Genomic DNA, 19,713 nt, shown 5'->3' on the forward strand with positions numbered 1-19,713 from the left:
AACAGGCTTGTAAGCCAGAAGAGTCCAGAGGGAATCATGAAGTGGACCAGAAGAAGCACTGGGGAGCACTAAGGTTGTCACGATACCAGTATCGCGGTACTCGGAGAGAAACAAAACATGTCGTGTCCTCGATTCCCTGAGGAAAACCCTGCTCATTTTGGAAACAAACAGCCTTATGTTGTGACCCAGAATCCCATTTCTCTTTTCCAAGCTACTGCACACAATATTTTACATACAGTAGGTTTTTAAAGGACCAAAGAGTTCAGTCTGCTTTTGCCAATGCTCATGCTATCATAGAATCACGATACTGGTGACAACCCCATGGAGCACAGTGGAGATCTTTCGTGAAAAGACTAGCATGAGATACAGGACAATTGCACAGTGGCGCTGAGAATCAGATTTTTCCCTTAAAATATATGCCAAACAAAAACCATTGATTTCAAAGTTTAACAAACCATACTCTGTTGCAAACTCTATGCACTTTTAACAATTTACACTGAACATTTTTACAAAAACACATTTACTGGAAGAACTGTGCAGATGCAATGTTTGGTAACAGAATTTCGGTAAAATCAGTTTATATGACCATGTTTTCCAAATATGTGTTACATATCTGCTCTAAATTAAGATTCAAAGATGTCTGCAGAAAGAATGGGGTGTCAGCTATGACACGGCACCTCGAGTTTGAAAAAAATCTATTTGTGTTATTGAACAGTAAGGGAACTGGTCTGGTCCGGACCAAATCCGAACCAATCATGGACGTCTATGTATGGGTCAAATTAAGACTGGTCCAGACGTCTGTGGATGTTGAAATCAAGGCCAGGTCGGACTGGGCAAATTACAGCGTCTGTGGATGTCCGATGTTGGTCGGTGCTCAACGCGTGAGGTTGCTGTACACAGGAAATGGAAAGAGAGGGGGGGGGGGCACATGGGTAGAGGTGACAATATATAAATATGAGAGCGAGCGAAGAGAAAGAGAGAGAGAGAGAGTCCAGACCTTTTACGCTCTTGCTTTGACCGCCAGACGACAGAAAGAGAAAAACAGTCCGGGGAACATAACAGTATGCCAGCGGAAGAGAGGACAGTGGCATGTGGTTTGTGACTATGACCTCCCATTGTAGTCCATTCAAATTGTACTTAATATAATATTCTTTCAAAAATGACCATTAGACTTCTCCCCATCTCATGTTTCCCTCACAACTTCAACTCTTTGAATCCTGAAACTTGAAGGTATACGTAGATTTGATTACAACCACCCTGCCATGCTGAAGTCGTTCAAATAGAGAGAAATAGGAAGAGGAAAGTGCCTTGCCATTCCTGGGAGTAAATCCAGTGACAGTTTGGAGCTCTTCCTGATCCGCAGGCTTTATGACCAGCGTACATCTCAAGTTTAAGCAGGGAGGGAGGTTCCCTTCCCATTCCCTTCCTCTCTCTTTCCCAGTAATCCCAGACAAATTCCCTAAGAAGACACGTTGACAAAACGTGCTTGGCTCTCCTAATGCCGAGCGCCGTCTGATCAAATCCAGATGAGGTAATGTAAACACCATCTCACAATTTATTTTCCTAAACAGTTAAGTCCCTGTTCTCTCTGAGATATAATTTGATAACAACCTCCAATGAGAGGCCTTGGATCCAGAGGGGGGAGAGAGAGGACATGAGAAACCTGACAGCGGTTCCTGAGCTGAGGCGGTGTCTGCCAACAAAATGATTTACACACCAGCCGAAAACAGCCCACAGACTAGCAGTGTGGTCAAATGAGCTCTGCCGGGTCTGGACTGGATTTATAGGCTGCTATCACTACACAGTCATAGCCTGGGACTTTAATAGCATCAGAAACCTCCCTTCTCTGCCTATAACACTGAATACCCACAATTGAAAGGTCTTGACATACAACCGGATAAAACCACTTGCGTAAGGAAGATCTCAGAGCGTCATGTGACCTAAACAGATGTGGGGCTCAGTCTTCCCAAATGTTTTTCTTCTTCCAGGATCATCACCTGTCGCTCCCCTCACAACGCACCGCTTGTAGTGGATGCAGTACTCATATGTCATGGCCAGAGCAGAGGGTTCCTCTGGAGCACCATGAGAGCACAGCAGACACGGCTGGTCAAGGCCGTGTCACCAAGTTGAGTGGTCCAGCTGTCTGGCCTTCACATACACCCAGCCGGCAAGAGCCCCTGCCCCCCGCCTCAGTCTCCTGCCCAGCTCTCACACACCACAATGCTCCCTTTCCCTCACAGCTTTTTGCAAATGCAATACAGAGGTTGTTTGTTTTTTACTGGGTTGATCGCGAAGCATCAAAGACAGGCCAGGAGGTTCTCTCAAAAAGAGCGAGGGCACGATTGCAGTGTAACGTAGTAAACGTAATGAGGAGTTGGATAGCTTGTGAGCCTATAAGTAAGCATTCTTATTTTCTGGCAATACAGCCATTAGACAAAAAAAATGAACACGCTGAATAAATCTAGGAAATCGAACCCTTCTTTAAAATGGTTGATTCTCCAACACATATATATATCATATATTTTATATCATATATTTCTAAATACTTTTTACTTTTTTGCACCACTGTATGTATGTATGTATGTATGTATGTATGTATGTATGTATGTATGTATGTATGTATGTATAATGATATATATATATATATATATAATGATATATATACAGTGGGGCAAAAAATAAGTATTTAGTCAGCACCAATTGTGCAAGTTCTCCCACTTAAAAAGATGAGAGGCCTGTAATTTTCATCATAGGTACACTTCAACTATGACAGACAAAATTAGAAAAAAAATCCAGAAAGTCACATTGTAGGATTTTTAATGAATTTATTTGCAAATTATGGTGGATAATAAGTATTTGGTCAATAATAAAAGTTTCTCAATACTTTGTTATATACCCTTTGTTGGCAATGACAGAGGCCAAACGTTTTCTGTAAGTCTTCACAAGGTTTCCACACACTGTTGATGGTATTTTGGCAAATTCCTCCATGCAGATCTCCTCTAGAGCAGTGATGTTTTGGGGCTGTTGCTGGGCAACACGGACTTTCAACTCCCTCCAAAGATTTTCTATGGGGTTGAGATCTGGAGACTGGCTAGGCCACTCCAGGACCTTGAAATGCTTCTTACGAAGCCACTCTTTCGTTGCCCGGGCGGTGTGTTTGGGATCATTGTCATGCTGAAAGACCCAGCCACGTTTCATCTTCAATGCCCTTGCTGATGGAAGGAGTTTTTCACTCAAAATCTCACGATACATGGCCCCATTCATTCTTTCCTTTACACGGATCAGTCGTCCTGGTCCCTTTGCAGAAAAACAGCCCCAAAGCATGATGTTTCCACCCCCATGCTTCACAATAGGTATGGTGTTCTTTGGATGCAACTGAGCATTCTTTGTCCTCCAAACACGACGAGTTGAGTTTTTACCAAAAAGTTATATTTTGGTTTCATCTGACCATATGACATTCTCCCAATCTTCTTCTGAATCATCCAGATGCTCTCTAGCAAACTTCAGACTGGCCTGGACATGTACTGGCTTAAGCAGGGGGACACGTCTGGCACTGCAGGATTTGAGTCCCTGGCGGCGTAGTGTGTTACTGATGGTAGGCTTTGTTACTTTGGTCGCAGCTCTCTGCAGGTCATTCACTAGGTCCCCTCGTGTGGTTCTGGGATTTTTGCTCACCGTTCTTGCGATCATTTTGACCCCACGGGTTGAGATCTTGCGTGGAGCCCCAGATCGAGGGAGATTATCAGTGTTCTTGTTTGTCTTCCGTTTCTTAATAATTGCTCCCACAGTTGATTTCTTCAAACCAAGCTGCTTACCTATTGCAGATTCAGTCTTCCCAGCCTGGTGCAGGTCTACAATTTTGTTTCTGGTGTCCTTTGACAGCTCTTTGGTCTTGGCCATAGTGGAGTTTGGAGTGTGGCTGTTTGAGGTTGTAGACAGGTGTCTTTTATACTGTTCAAACAGGTGCCATTAATACAGGTAACGAGTGGAGGACAGAGGAGCCTCTTAAAGAAGAAGTTACAGGTCTGTGAGAGCCAGAAATATTGCTTGTTTGTAGGTGACCAAATACTTATTTTCCACCATAATTTGCAAATAAATAAATAAAAAATCCTACAATGTGATTTTCTGGATTTTTTCCCCTCATTTTGTCATAGTTGAAATGTACCTATGATGAAAATTACAGGCCTCTCATCTTTTTAAGTGGGAGAACTTGCACAATTGGTGGCTGACTAAATACTTTTTTGCCCCACTGTAAATATATATTCTAATGAAAGATGTAAAAACCATTATGGCTTGTGAAACAAAGGACCCTCTCAGTAGACGAGAGAAAAAGACAATAAAAAAATGGAAAATATCAGTTGGATCGTGAGACAGAGGAAGGGTCAAATTCTGCGGATATAAAAGGGTCCCTTCTTGCCGCTGTTAAGAGCATCTGCCTAAGTGTTCTCACTTCCTGAAGGGCTTCTGCCAGGCCAGACTCCCATTTCATAGTTTCCACACCGGGCGTCACGTGTTGTGTAGAGATGGAATGTTTGAGAGGGTGACAGGGGCTACGTCCTGCTGAACGGGGATAGAGATAACCCTTACTCTATCACAACAGCAGAGGCAGAATGAGCCAATAAAACATATGACCCCTGAACTTTACAGTATGAATGGATGTAAACAGAAGAAAAGCCTCTGTGGAGGACCTCGCCCTACAATCAACATGGGCCTGGCTGGGCCGCACTGAGATATCGTGAAATAACAACAAACATAACATCCAAAACATGCATGTGGGAGGCAGAGATGACTGAGGTCGATAGATGAACAATGAATAGATAATGGAAATTATTGACATGGTACACTGGTATGGAAACTATAAAGATCTTATCAACACTTGACAGATCATTTACCTCACTAACTATTCTGGAGCATTATCCAGTAGCAAATTCCTCACATGGTATTCTATTTTAGCCTGGACCCAGATCAGTTTGTGCTCTTGGCAACTCCATTTCTGTCCTTGTCAAGCCACACATAGTTTGTTACAATGATTTCGCTAATTCTATTCTTGGGTGATTCCTCACGAAACTAGAACAAAACAGGACCAGGATCATTTTTTTGTTGACCAAATGTCATCGATAGAAAGGATCTTTTGGAGAAAGGATTATTGACACATATTAGACATTTGTATCTTAAAGCACAAGTGAGAAATAATTCATTGAAGTTGGAACATTTGTGGACATTTTAGTCTTACCCAGGCCTCCTTTAAGACTCCATAATGATGCATCTGTATTTTTTATTAACCTTTATTTATCCAGACGAGTCAATTAAGGACAAATTCTTATTTACAATGACAGCCTGGTGCATCAAGGGAAATATTTATGTAATAAAGCTTTACCACATGCCCTGTAATATAAGTCCAATTTTCTAACATTAACTTCTAATGGCTGGAGGGGCAGTATTGAGTAGCTTGGATGAAAGGTGCCCAGAGTAAAAGGTCTGCTCCTCAGTCCCAGTTGCTAATATATGCATATTATTAGTAGTATTGGATAGAAAACACTCTGAAGTTTATAAAACTGTTTGAATGACGTCTGAGTATAACATAACTCATATGGCAGGCAAAAACCTGAGAAGAAATCCAAACAGGAAGTGGGAAATCTGAGGTTGGTCGATTTTCAACCCATCCCCTATTGAATAGACAGTGGGATATTGGCTATGTTGCACTTCCTAGGGCTTCCACGAGATGTCAACAGTCTTTAGAAACTTGAATGAGGCTTCTACAAATCAAAAACTGAAAAATTGGGCGTGCAAAATTATTCAGCCCCCTTAAGTTAATACTTTGTAGCGCCACCTTTTGCTGCGATTACAGCTGTAAGTCGCTTGGGGTATGTCTCTATCAGTTTTGCACATCGAGAGACTGACATTTTTTCCCAATCCTCCATGCAAAACAGCTCGAGCTCAGTGAGGTTGGATGGAGAGCATTTGTGAACAGCAGTTTTCAGTTCTTTCCACAGATTCTCGATTGGATTCAGGTCTGGACTTTGACTTGGCCATTCTAACACCTGGATATGTTTATTTTTGAACCATTCCATTGTAGATTTTGCTTTATGTTTTGGATCATTGTCTTGTTGGAAGACAAATCTCCGTCCCAGTCTCAGGTCTTTTGCAGACTCCATCAGGTTTTCTTCCAGAATGGTCCTGTATTTGGCTCCATCCATCTTCCCATCAATTTTAACCATCTTCCCTGTCCCTGCTGAAGAAAAGCAGGCCCAAACCATGATGCTGCCACCACCATGTTTGACAGTGGGGATGGTGTGTTCAGCTGTGTTGCTTTTACGCCAAACATAACGTTTTGCATTGTTGCCAAAAAGTTCAATTTTGGTTTCATCTGACCAGAGCACCTTCTTCCACATGTTTGGTGTGTCTCCCAGGTGGTTTGTGGCAAACTTTAAACGACACTTTTTATGGATATCTTTAAGAAATGGCTTTCTTCCATAAAGGCCAGATTTGTGCAATATACGACTGATTGTTGTCCTATGGACAGAGTCTCCCACCTCAGCTGTAGATCTCTGCAGTTCATCCAGAGTGATCATGGGCCTCTTGGCTGCATCTCTGATCAGTCTTCTCCTTGTATGAGCTGAAAGTTTAGAGGGACGGCCAGGTCTTGGTAGATTTGCAGTGGTCTGATACTCCTTCCATTTCAATATTATCGCTTGCACAGTGCTCCTTGGGATGTTTAAAGCTTGGGAAATATTTTTGTATCCAAATCCAGCTTTAAACTTCTTCACAACAGTATCTCGGACCTGCCTGGTGTGTTCCTTGTTCTTCGTGATGCTCTCTGCGCTTTTAACGGACCTCTGAGACTATCACAGTGCAGGTGCATTTATACGGAGACTTGACACACAGGTGGATTGTATTAGTCATTTAGATCAACATTGGATCATTCAGAGATCCTCACTGAACTTCTGGAGAGAGTTTGCTGCACTGAAAGGGGCTGAATAATTTTGCACGCCCAATTTTTCAGTTTTTGATTTGTTAAAAAAGTTTGAAATATCCAATAAATGTCGTTCTACTTCATGATTGTGTCCCACTTGTTGTTGATTCTTCACAAAAAAATACAGTTTTATATCTTCATGTTTGAAGCCTGAAATGTGGCAAAAGGTCGCAAAGTTCAAGGGGGCCGAATACTTTATCTGGCACTGTATCTATATTTCCATGTCTAACAATTGTATTTATCATTTATAACATTTAAATTGAGTATTTCTGTAAAATTATGTGGCTCTCTGCAATATCACTGGATGTTTTTGGAACTAGTGAGCGCCAATGTATACTGAGATTTTAGTATATAAATATTAACTTTATCAAACAAAACATGCATGTATTGTGTAACATGAAGTATAATGAGTGTCATCTGATGAAGATCATCAAAGGTTAGTGATTCATTTTATCTTCATTTGTGCTTTTTGTGACTCCTCTCTTTGGCTGGAAAAATGGCTGAAATTTTCTGTGAGTTGGTGGTGACCTAACATAATCGTTTGTGGTGCTTTCGCTGTAAAGCCTATTTGAAATCGGACACTGTGGTGGGATTAACAAGATTACCTTTAAAACGGTATAAGATACATGTATGTTTGAGGAATTTTATGATCTCATGATTTCTGTTGTTTTGAATTTGGCGCCCTGCACTTTCACTGGCTGTTGTCATATCGATACCGTTAACGGGATTGCAGCCCTAAGAAGTTTTTAATATGCGAATATTGAAAAAAATAAACATTCATATTTTTTGTTGAACATAATATACAGTGCATTCTTAAAGTATTCTGGCCCATTAACTTTTTCCATGTTTTTTTTACAGCTCTGTTTTTCAGCGGCAGGGACTGGGAGGCTAGTCAGGATCGAGGGAAAGATGAACAGAGCAAAGTACATATGAAAACCTGTTCCAGAGTGCTCAAGACCTCAGTGGTCTGTGAGCCTATCAGTGACAGGTCAGAGATGACTCACCTGGAAGTCCTCCAGGGGGAACTGCAGCATGTCCCGGAGGACATCACTGAGAATCTGGGTCTTCCTCTGGACCAGCACACTCTCATAGTCCAGCGGCTCAATCACCTTGGGCTTCACCTGGGGAACAAACAACAAAACATGCTCTGTTAATAATATACAGGTATTTATTCAGACACAACAATGTCATCATCCTCACCAGGGAAGTGTAATTTGGGAAATCAAAAAGACAGGCAAAGTGCCGTGAAGTACATTATAAGTCCAGGGAAAACACCATATTGTCTGAATATCTAGACAGTCAGTCGGAGGACTTAAGTCACCCCAGAGACTATTTAAAGCATTCCTTCTAAATCGAAGGAAAGTCTCTCTCTCGCTCTCTCTCTGTTTGAGTGGTGACAGCTCACCTTCAGAGAGACTCAGTCAAACCCAAGGAGCACTAAAAGTGGAAACTATTGTGCATGTGGAAAGTGGGCTCATTTAACCTAGGTATGGGGGAAATGTGGAGTAAGTGATGTCAGTGTAGTGCTCTCCAAAGCCTCAACGGCCTGATTTGACAGAGCACAGCATCTCAATGCACCAGATGTAATAACATCACTTTGCCATAGCAGAGTAGGATTTCCTCACTCTGTGAGGCATACACTAGGTAGCCCTATCAACGTTAAAACGCTGGTCCGGTGTTGACCAGAGGACTGCTATGAAAAAAAGTGGATATCTTTGTTTTAAGGAGGAAACTCTCAGATCTAACACACAACATAAAACATGGCTGAGTCAGATTGTCACTTCTGAGCTGAAATCAACAGAGGGCCCTGGTCAAAAGTAGTCTACTGTTGGGACGCAGTCAATATTGTAAGTTGTGCTCAGAGAATCTGTAGCTGGCTGGGCCCTGTCCTCACACATGCTCTCTGTTAGTCCAACCATGACGGTCCTATGAGAGCTCCAGCCTGCAGCTTCCCACATAGAATACATCCGCCTAGCCGAGCTCACAGATGGGAGGATCATTATGACTTCACCTCACTGACAGCTAGCACACAGCTCTGTCCCGTCACTGAGGAGCTACAACGCAACACCACAAGTAGGAGCATTGTTATCTTGCGTACACAGAATGCCGTGATCTCAAATATGAATCTTTGGACGTCCCCTTCCAACCCATCTGGCTTTATGATTGATACGATTACAGTTAGCTAAAATATCGGAACGCTGTACAAATCGACTTTCAGGTATTTTGAAAACAGCATTGTTGCTCATGTCAACACAATGCCTTGCGCAGATAGGAATGTTGATTTCATTCCAGAGGAAAGGAACTGTAGCCTTTGTCTCACGTAACGTCTTCTGCTTGGACAAGTTGTACCACAACAGGCAGTTGAATAATTACATAAGCTACAAACCACATCCATTAGTTCAAATGAAAAAGGTCCACTGAACTATCTGAATAACCGAAACAGAGGTGACATATGATTCTGTTCAATTCGTGGTAGGCTACGTCACAGTAGGGTATACGACACAAGTCAGATCTCCCCTCATCAAGCAGTAAGAACACAGTGGCCATAGAGACACAGAACACTTGCCATGCCCATGCCTCAACGCGCTCAACAGCTCCACTACAACTCTGAAGCCGGTGGTGTTTATCTCAGAGAGATAGTGAGGTGTGAAGTGAAGCGTGTTGCTAGCCAGGTCTTGGGGTTGAGCTCCAGTACAGTTTACTTGTTGCGTCAACATCTGGGCCTGATAATACGAAGTATGATCTCAGAGGGAGAGTCTTGGAAATGGACCAGTTTTAAAGATGCGTTTCTAGCGGCCATGCTAATAACACAGCCAGCACCTATCAACGTTGACTGGTGAGATCCGTGTTCGTGTCACAGTTCAGAGGATCAGTGCAAGACAGTGAGGAGGAGGGTTCCTTCTTGGCTGCTAACAGCCTGTGAGGGATCATCAGACATTCTTCAGTTCGAAGGAGCGACGACGGCTTACGCACGCATGAATGCACACACGTACTCCGAAGAACATGTCACGCACACACGTACTCCGAAGAACATGTCACGCACACAAAAGTGCCCAAACATACCTGCAGAGAGGTGTCACACGAAAGGCATGGGCACACACACTCACACTCTGACACACTGAGATAAGGGGGAGGAATGAGGTCGGAAGTCACGCGCTGCACTCAAGCAGACAGGCCAGGTGAGTCAGGATATTACAGCCGAACAGCTCAGCGTGATTACAGACTAACAGGAGATAACAGTCCGACAGACTACCTGTGTGTGTGTGTTCATCCTCTGTCAGCTGATAACTCCGCATCGTTATGATCACAGAGCACAGTCGCTGATGTGTGTATGGCCCCACACCTACAGTACACACAGGTAACCTGTCAGACAGCTACTGTCAAGCCTATCTATATAACATCAAAGAGCTACCTCTCCTGAACCCAGATATTAACCTGTTCATCGCCTGCTGCATTCTTTCAGAACCAAACCCGCCTCTAAGTCAGTGACTGTTCATTGACAGTTATGTTCACTGTACAGGGGTACACTATTAGCCCAAAAGGTGGGCTAATACTGTTGGAACATCATTACAGGGATTTTCCCACACACCCTCTGGGTAGGACACACCTGGGGGGGGGGGGGGGGGGGGGGGGGGGTTTCAGGTGACTGCTGCCTGATTTTACAACAGTAAGTCAACCATCAGCCTACAGTCGCTAACAATATACTCACTAGGAATAAAAACATACAAGCTTGTTGCGTTCAGTACATTGATTTGAAGAGAACAAGTACACATGTGCTACTTTATCAATATCAGAACTACTGTAACGATATCACTTTACCACCCCACAAGTCCTCATCCAACATGAAAATCAGTTCGGACCATGTAGAGTGCATTCGGAAAGTATTCAGACCTCTTCCCTTTTTCCACGTTTTGTTACGTTACAGCCTTATTCTGAAATGGATTCTAATGTTTTCCTCATCAATCTACACACAATACTTCCTAATGACAAAGCAAAAGCAGGTTTTTAGAAATGTTTGCAAATGTATTTACATAAGTATTCAGACCCTTTGTTATGAGACTCGAAATTGAGTTCAGGTGCATCCTGTTTCCATTTATCATCCTAGGGAGAGGTTTCTACAACTTAATTTGAGTCCACCTGTGGTAAATTCAATTATTTGGACATGATTTGGAAAGGCACACACCTGTCCATATAAGGTCACACAGTTGACAGTGCATGTCAGAGCAAAAACCAAACCATGGTTGGAATTGTCCATAGAGCTCAGAGACAGGATTGTGTCAAGGCACAGATCTGGGGAAGGGTGTCACAGAATTTCTGCAGCATTGAAGGTCCCCACGAATGTAGTGGCCTCCATCATTATTTAAATAGAAGAAGTTTGGAACCACCAAGACTATTCCTAAACTGAGACATCGGGGGAGAAGGGACTTGGTCAGGGAAATGACCAAGAACCCGATGGTCACTCTGACAGACCTCCAGAGTTCCTCTGTGGAGATGGGAGAACCTTGCAGAAGGACAACCATCTCTGCAGCACTCCACCAATCAGGCCTCTATGGTAGAGTGGCCAGAGGGAAGCCAGTCCTCAGTAAAAGGCAAATGACAGCCCACTTGGAGTTTGCTAAAAGGCACCTAAATACTCTCAGACTATGAGAAACAAGATTCTCTGGTCTGATGAAACCAATATTGAACTTCATGGCCTGAATGCCAAACATCACGTCTGGAGGAAACCTGGTATCATCCCTACAGTGAAGCATGGTGGTGGCAGCATCATGTTGTGGGGACGATAATCAGCAGCAGGGACTGGGAGACTAGTCAAGTGCGAGGGAAAGATGAACGGAGCAAAGTACAGAGGGAGCCTGCTCCAGAGAGCTCAGGACCTCGGACTGTGGTCGAAGGTTCACCATCCAACAGGACAACGACCCTAAGCACACAGCCAAGACAACGCAGGAGTAGCTTCGGGACAAGTCTCTGAATGTCCTTAAGTGGTCCAGACAGAGTCCAGATTTGAACCTGAGCCCTAGGACCATGCCTCAGGACTACCTGGCATGATGATTCCTTGCTGTCCCCAGTCCACCTGGCCATGCTGCTGCTCCAGTTTCAACTGTTCTGCCTGCGGCTATGGAACCCTGACCTGTTCACCGGACGTGCTACCTGTCCCAGACCTGCTGTTTTCAACTCTCTAGAGACAGCAGGAGTGGTAGAGATACTCTTAATGATCAGCCTTGAAAAGTCAACTGACATTTACTCCTGAGGTGCTGACTTGTTGCACCCTCGACAACTACTGTGATTATTATTATTTGACCATGCTGGTAATTTATGAACATTTGAACATCTTGGCCATGTTCTGTTATAATCTCCACCCGGCACAGCCAGAAGAGGACAGGCCACCCCTCATAGCCTGGTTCCTCTCTAGGTTTCTTCCTAGGTTTTGGCCTTTCTAGGGAGTTTTTCCTAGCCACCGTGCTTCTACACCTGCATTGCTTGCTGTTTGGGGTTTTAGGCTGGTTTTCTGTACAGTACTTTGAGATATCAACTGATGTAAGAAGGGCTATACAAATAAATTTGATTTGATCCTGATCGAACATCTCTGGAGAGGTCCGAAAATAGCTGTGCAGCGACGCACCCCATCCAACCTGACAGAGCTTGGGAGAAGAATGGGAGAAACTTCCCAAATACAGGTGTGCCAAGCTTGGAGCGTCATACCCAAGAAGACTCAATGCTGTAATCAATGCCAAAGGTGTTTCAACAAAGTACTGAGTAAAGGGTCTGAATACTTAAGTAAGTGTGATTTCAGTTTTTTGTGTGCTAAATATTTTTTTTTTAAACTGTTTTTGCTTTGTCATTATGGGATATTGTGTGTAGATTGATGAGGGAAAAAAACTAAATAATCTATTTCAGAATAAGGCTGTAACGTAACAAAATGTAGAAAAAAGTCAAGGGGGCTGAAAACTTTCCAAATGCACTGTAACTGTGGCTTGACATTTCGGCTGATTGGAGGTTAAACGAGTTGTAATAACCTTGTTGTTAGGCGTCTTCCTCCTCCTCTCACCGGTGATGAATTCCTGAGCCTACAAACTCTGCCTCATGATTAAAATCTCGCCTGTTCTCAGCCTTCCTCCCACCGTCCACATAAGTGCTGAGGTTTTCCATATGCCTTTGTCAGGGACTATACGAGCTCAGCCAGACCACAGAGTAAAGCATCGGATAGGAAAATGTCTTCACTGACTGGAGCCCAGTCATTTTCACTCCCTCAGCAATGACTACAGTCAAGTCCACTGCTGTACCAACAACCATGTTCCTCCTACTGTACAGTACAGCCCCCACAATATTTTAGCCATGGTGATAATAGCACATGACACATACTCTACAGGAAGAATTAGGAGGTTAAAGTCCAGAGCCCATTCTATGCAGAGTTTTGAGTAAAACATTTATTTGAAAATCTCCCTGAAATGTCTAAAACCAAATCGAAATTGTATATAAATTATATTGGACCTATATTTTACATAGTCTCTACACTCTTTTCAGGTTGCTAAGAAACACCAAAACGAAAGCTGGATAGTAAGGAAGCAGACAATCCCTAAAAATGACAGTGTTCAGAGGGCCGCACTGATGGGGCCCGCAGGAATAATGAGTTTGACACCCATGCTGTAGAGATTTGCAAATCAAACGCCTGTTGAGGGCTACCAGAGATATACCATAAACAACGGCCAGTGAGGCTCAGTAATAACATGGTTAAATAGTGAATATGATTTGAAACGGAAGGATAACTATCCCTTATTCAAAACAAGTGTCTCTGGGAAACCTTTTGATATAAAATGGCAGTTCCACATTTGCAGTAACCAAAGGCTTGCAATTATAGGACAATCAGTCCAAAGGAGTATAACATAGCTATTACTTAATCTCTCACATCTGGATATTAGCTTCATAAACAAACCACAAACCCTTGAAGAGAAAGAGTTAACAAATAGCTGCTTCTGGAGCCAAGTCCAACTCTCTCTACCCCTCTGACAGCTGTGTTTCCCCAGGCCTTGGCTCTCATCTCGCCCTACTCTGCACCTCTCACTACACTACTGCAGCACACTGGAACAATGGTACTCTGTGATGCCTTTATATTAGATACAGTTGCTAATTCACTTTGATTATAATACGCTGTTAAAATGACCGTTTAGGACAAATCGGATGAAAAGTTCAACCTGCCGTGGATTAAACAGTACTTCTTATTATGCTTGACTTTTGAGCTTAAGGGGCAAATAGGGAACTTTTATGAGCGGTATACACCACAGTAATTACCCTCTCAAGAATGCAATTCACCGCCTTGGTCTTGTCCATGCAGCTAATTTAGCACCAGCAGAGTCCAACGTTCCTCTTCAGTGGCGCACACAAAGCACTTTGAAATGTGAGCCCGCACCATTGTATAGAATAATTGAGATCTGATAAAAGGAGAGTGGATTTTTAGACTAGCCATGAAGCTGCATGGCAGGGCAAGGCCAGCTCAGAGCTTCCAAGCGCCTGACCTGCTTCACACAACAGTTATGCTACAAGTACGCCACAACAAGCAACACTTAAGAGTGCTACAGCTGTATATTACTCTGAACCATATCCTCGACAGTACTGCTGAAATGTGATGAACAACAACCGTTTCAGCTCCTACTTCGAGTTTCCAAAGTAAACTTAAAACATGTGGTAAGGAAATTCAGTAACTTTTAGTGTCTCAACAGAAACCATGGCTAAGTAACCCCCCATGCCGTGACTTACCACCACCTGTGGCACCGCCTCCACCTCCGCCTCGGCTCCAGCCAAGCTCTTGTACTGCTGGGGTGACTCGATCACCAGCTCCTTCTTAGGGGCTTTGTTAGCCCTTCCTTGCATTGTCAACAGCTGTGGCCACAAATCTCCTCACTAGATCCCAAAGAGCAGCAACAGGCAGCCAGCATGTCCAATGGAGAAATGCCTTATGCAGGGTAACGTTAGGGAAGTTCTCCAGAACCCCTGTAGCTCTCTTCAGGCACCAACTCCCCTCTCTCGGACTACTCTGTCTGAATGTCTGAGCCTCCCAGTCCTAGACTCACACCCAGGCTACAGAGAGAGGAGCCCCTCCCACACTCAGCTGTGCCTTCTGGCTGGGGGAGTTACAGCCTTCACACACACACACAAACACACACACTTCCTCCTACAGCCTGACCCCTCACCATCCACCTGCACTCTAATGACAAAAGGCTGACAACGACAGACAAAGACGCATTCCATTCCACTGGTCTTCTAGTCCAACCAGGGAGTGTCCGGTCCACCGCTCCACGACTTCTGTAACACAGCTGCAAATAGAGCAGCTTCCCATTTCAGCATGAAGAACAACAAAGAGAGAAGCAAGCGAGACTATAATAGACACGGAGACTAGAATAGTGTACCGTCATCAACATAGCCCATGTCATTTATTCAAGGAATTAAAAATAACATCTGGAGAATTCATATCTGACAGGATAGTAGACGCAGCAGCACAGCACTGATGAGGAGTGATTTTCCACACGTCAACATTCAGTTAAGCTGCTAGAATCGGCTCCTCAGCTTGAGTTTGTCGTGAGTACCTCAGAAAACATCTTTCACAAATCATGAGTGACCCACATAAACTGCCATCTAAACAGTGAAGACCAAGTTATTTCTCTCCTGTTCCCACTCAGTTTGAAACTCTTTGGAACTCAGTTGGAAACTGCTTGAAAGTCAGTTTTCAACTGAAGATGAACTCTTGAATTAAATGAAATGTGGCAACTTATTTGATGATACTAGTGACTATCGTCTGAATCCCTCATTTCCAGATATACAGTATGAGTAAACAAGTCACCAGTTTGTATCTGTGCATTGTATGAAGCGCTGGAATGTAAATCTTTTTGTGTTCAACTGCCACTTGGTTGTCACAGGGCCTTGCCAGGGCCTCGGACAAGGAGATTATGCTTGTCTTCGGTCTGTACGAGCCTCTGGTTGTTGATCCATCTGCCTGAGAGCCATTCCATGGCTGATATAGCCCTGCTAACCCACCTCCGTGCAGGGTCGACCCTTCAGATTCCTCAGTGGGCCACAGCAGGGAGGATGTTATCTTTTCGTGGTTGTGTCAGAGCTCAGCGTGAGCGCCTCGTTGGGGACTACAGCTGTTCCCATCCAACTATCACCTCCCCCCTTCTGGCCCCCACAGTTAACCCCCGTCCCGCACTAGACCGCTCAAGTGCTGGAGCCCCAGGCATTGAAATGCACAACCTTCTTCCAGCCTCACCCAGGTTCAAGCACAGAGACTCTGGGAGAAGGACTGGAGAACATGACAGGAACAGGATTCTTGACAGGCTCCACAGTGGAATGAGTTACACGTCCGTCTTCCTGAGGGCAACAAGTGTCAGCGCTCTCTGTGTTTCATAGAGCAGCAGTGAGTCAGAGTTCCTGTCTCTGATAAAACACCGTCTGCAACGTCAGTTTGGTGCAAGACTGTCATTACTCATACTACTAACAACCATTGCTCATTATGTTTTACAGTATGCATTTCCATCAAAAAGGACCCATGAGCACCATCATGTGAAAGTTATGGGAGCATATATCAAATGAAATGAAGGCATAGATTAGTTGGTTCATTTTTCTTACCTTTCTGTTTAAGAAATATTGCCATTACCAAAAACCCACATATATTTAAGATATTTCCCTACTGAGGAACGAGGATAATGAAAGCTCACAGAAATAAGTAATGGTAGATCTACCAATTATAGTGATTTTACTGATTTTTGTTTATGAATTATTAAGTTGCCCAAATCCCTACTGTTTCTATCTTCCCTGCGAAGATAGTCCAAATAAAGAAAAACCCTTGAATGAGTAGGTGTGTCCAAACATTTGACTGGTACTGTGTATATATATATATATATATATTTTTTTTTTTACTGTTGCAAGTTAGAATAGTAGAATACAAAAAAAGGTACAATTAAAAAAAAAATGATATACACAAACGTGGTATGCAGACCCGCAAGCAACTGCTGCCCCTCATGATGATTTCAGATTTTTGTGGTCACCACCCCCATCAAAGTTGCCCATCCCCGTTCCATGCACATGTTGTTGATAATAAAATATGTTCTCCAAGCAGTTGCCAATAAAACAAGTCCTAAATGGAAGGAATTGTTTGTCATCTGTAGCCCCATGAAACCAGCTCAATAACTCAATGCATGCACACACTCCTATTGAATAATATGCATTCACCTGTATTGTGAATAGACCTAGGCTATATCTTCAGTTACCCAGATTAACAATAGAGATTTACCTTTCAACTAAAAGTTTACCATTATGTTGTTGTGTAGTCACATTGTTTTCACCAGAGTCAAAATGATTGCTAAAACTACACCACATTGATTGTAACATGTATTCATTAATGCATACACAGCTACCTCTAAAACGTGTAATAATATTGAATTCAATTGATTTTTTTATTTTTTATTTCACCTTTATTTAACCAGGTAGGCTAGTTGAGAACAAGTTCTCATTTGCAACTGCGATCTGGCCAAGATAAAGCATAGCATTGTGAACAGACAACACAGAGTTACAAATGGAGTAAACAATTAACAAGTCAATAACACAGTAGAAAAAAAGAGAGTCTATATACACATTGTGTGCAAAAGGCATGAGGAGGTAGGCGAATAATTAAAATTTTGCAGATTAACACTGGAGTGATAAATGATCAGATGGTCATGTACAGGTAGAGATATTGCTGTGCAAAAGAGCAGAAAAGTAAATAAATATAAACAGTATGGGGATGAGGTAGGTAAAATTGGGTGGGCTATTTACCAATAGACTATGAACAGCTGCAGCGATCGGTTAGCTGCTCAGATAGCAGATGTTTGAAGTTGGTGAGGGAGATAAGTCTCCAACTTCAGCGATTTTTGCAATTCGTTCCAGTCACAGGCAGCAGAGAACTGGAACAAAAGGCGGCCAAATGAGGTGTTGGCTTTAGGGATGATCAGTGAGATACACCTGCTGGAGCGCGTGCTACGGGTGGGTGTTGCCATCGTGACCAGTGAACTGAGATAAGGCGGAGCGTTACCTAGCATGGACTTGTAGATGACCTGGAGCCAGTGGGTCTGGCGACGAATATGTAGCGATGGCCAGCCGACTAGAGCATACAGGTCGCAGTGGTGGGTGGTATAAGGTACTTTAGTAACAAAGCGGATGGCACTGTGATAAACTGCATCCAGTTTGCTGAGTAGAGTTTTGGAAGCTATTTTGTAGATGACATCGCCGAAGTCGAGGATCGGTAGGATAGTCAGTTTTACTAGGGTAAGTTTGGCGGCGTGAGTGAAGGAGGCTTTGTTGCGGAATAGAAAGCCGACTCTAGATTTGATTTTGGATTGGAGATGTTTGATATGAGTTTGGAAGGAGAGTTTACAGTCTAGCCAGACACCTAGGTACTTATAGATGTCCACATATTCTAGGTCGGAACCATCCAGGGTGGTGATGCTAGTCGGGCGTGCAGGTGCAGGCAGCGAACGGTTGAAAAGCATGCATTTGGTTTTACTAGTGTTTAAGAGCAGTTGGAGGCCACGGAAGGAGTGTTGTATGGCATTGAAGCTCGTTTGGAGGTTAGATAGCACAGTGTCCAAGGACGGGCCGGAAGTATACAGAATGGTGTCGTCTGCGTAGAGGTGGATCAGGGAATCGCCCGCAGCAAGAGCAACATCATTGATATATACAGAGAAAAGAGTCGGCCCGAGAATTGAACCCTGTGGCAACCCCAGAGACTGCCAGAGGACCGGATGCCCAACGATTGAACAGAGCTGTAGCTGAGTTTATCTGTCTGGATCAAGTGCCATTCTGTGACTTGGTCTAATAAGCCTTCTTTCTTTTGTTGTGGTATCAAGTATCGTGATACTAGACCTGGTATCGAAGTCAAACACAGCAGAGTACAGTTCAATACAGTATATTGTACTGCACCGAACTCTGCTGTATTGTACTGCACCGAACTCTACTCTGCTGTGCTGTATTGTACTGCATTGTATTCTGCTGTGCTGTATTGTACTGCATTGTACTCTGCTGTGCTGTATTGTACTCTGCTGTGCTGTATTGTACTCTGCTGTGCTGTATTGTACTCTGCTGTGCTGTATTGTACTCTGCTGTGCTGTATTGTACTCTGCTGTGCTGTATTGTACTGCACCGAACTCTACTCTGCTGTGCTGTATTGTACTGCATTGTACTCTGCTGTGCTGTATTGTACTCTGCTGTGCTGCATTGTACTCTGCTGTGCTGTATTGTACTCTGCTGTGCTGTATTGTACTCTGCTGTGCTGCATTGTACTCTGCTGTGCTGCATTGTACTCTGCTGTGCTGCATTGTACTCTGCTGTGCTGCATTGTACTCTGCTGTGCTGCATTGTACTCTGCTGTGCTGCATTGTACTCTGCTGTGCTGCATTGTACTCTGGTGTGCTGCATTGTACTCTGGTGTGCTGCATTGTACTCTGGTGTGCTGCATTGTACTCTGCTGTGCTGTATTGTACTCTGCTGTGCTGTATTGTACTCTGCTGTGCTGTATTGTACTCTGCTGTGCTGTATTGTACTCTGCTGTGCTGTATTGTACTGCACCGAACTCTGCTGTGCTGTATTGTACTGCATTGTACTCTGCTGTGCTGTATTGTACTCTGCTGTGCTGTATTGTACTGCACCGAACTCTACTCTGCTGTGCTGTATTGTACTGCATTGTACTCTGCTGTGCTGTATTGTACTGCACTCTA

General features: G+C 43.6%; 1 protein-coding gene across 11 annotated transcripts in view; it reads right to left on the minus strand.

Annotated features, from left to right (window-relative positions):
* The window catches only part of LOC110520150 (dedicator of cytokinesis protein 9), a 122,427-nt gene that overhangs the window by 52,603 nt on the left and 50,111 nt on the right, over positions 1–19,713 (minus strand). For 8 of the 11 annotated variants that reach the window (XM_036974520.1, XM_036974525.1, XM_036974532.1 and 5 more), the window contains exon 2: positions 7,978–8,094. In XM_036974520.1, coding sequence (XP_036830415.1) covers positions 7,978–8,094 — 117 coding nt within the window. Of the gene's footprint in view, positions 1–7,977; positions 8,095–14,725; positions 15,027–19,713 lie in introns of those variants that run through there. The other 3 variants (XM_036974524.1, XM_036974529.1, XM_036974521.1) reach the window with 1 other exon arrangement.

The sequence above is a fragment of the Oncorhynchus mykiss genome, chromosome 3 (assembly GCF_013265735.2).
Source record: "Oncorhynchus mykiss isolate Arlee chromosome 3, USDA_OmykA_1.1, whole genome shotgun sequence".
NCBI classification, from domain to species: Eukaryota; Metazoa; Chordata; class Actinopteri; order Salmoniformes; family Salmonidae; genus Oncorhynchus; species Oncorhynchus mykiss.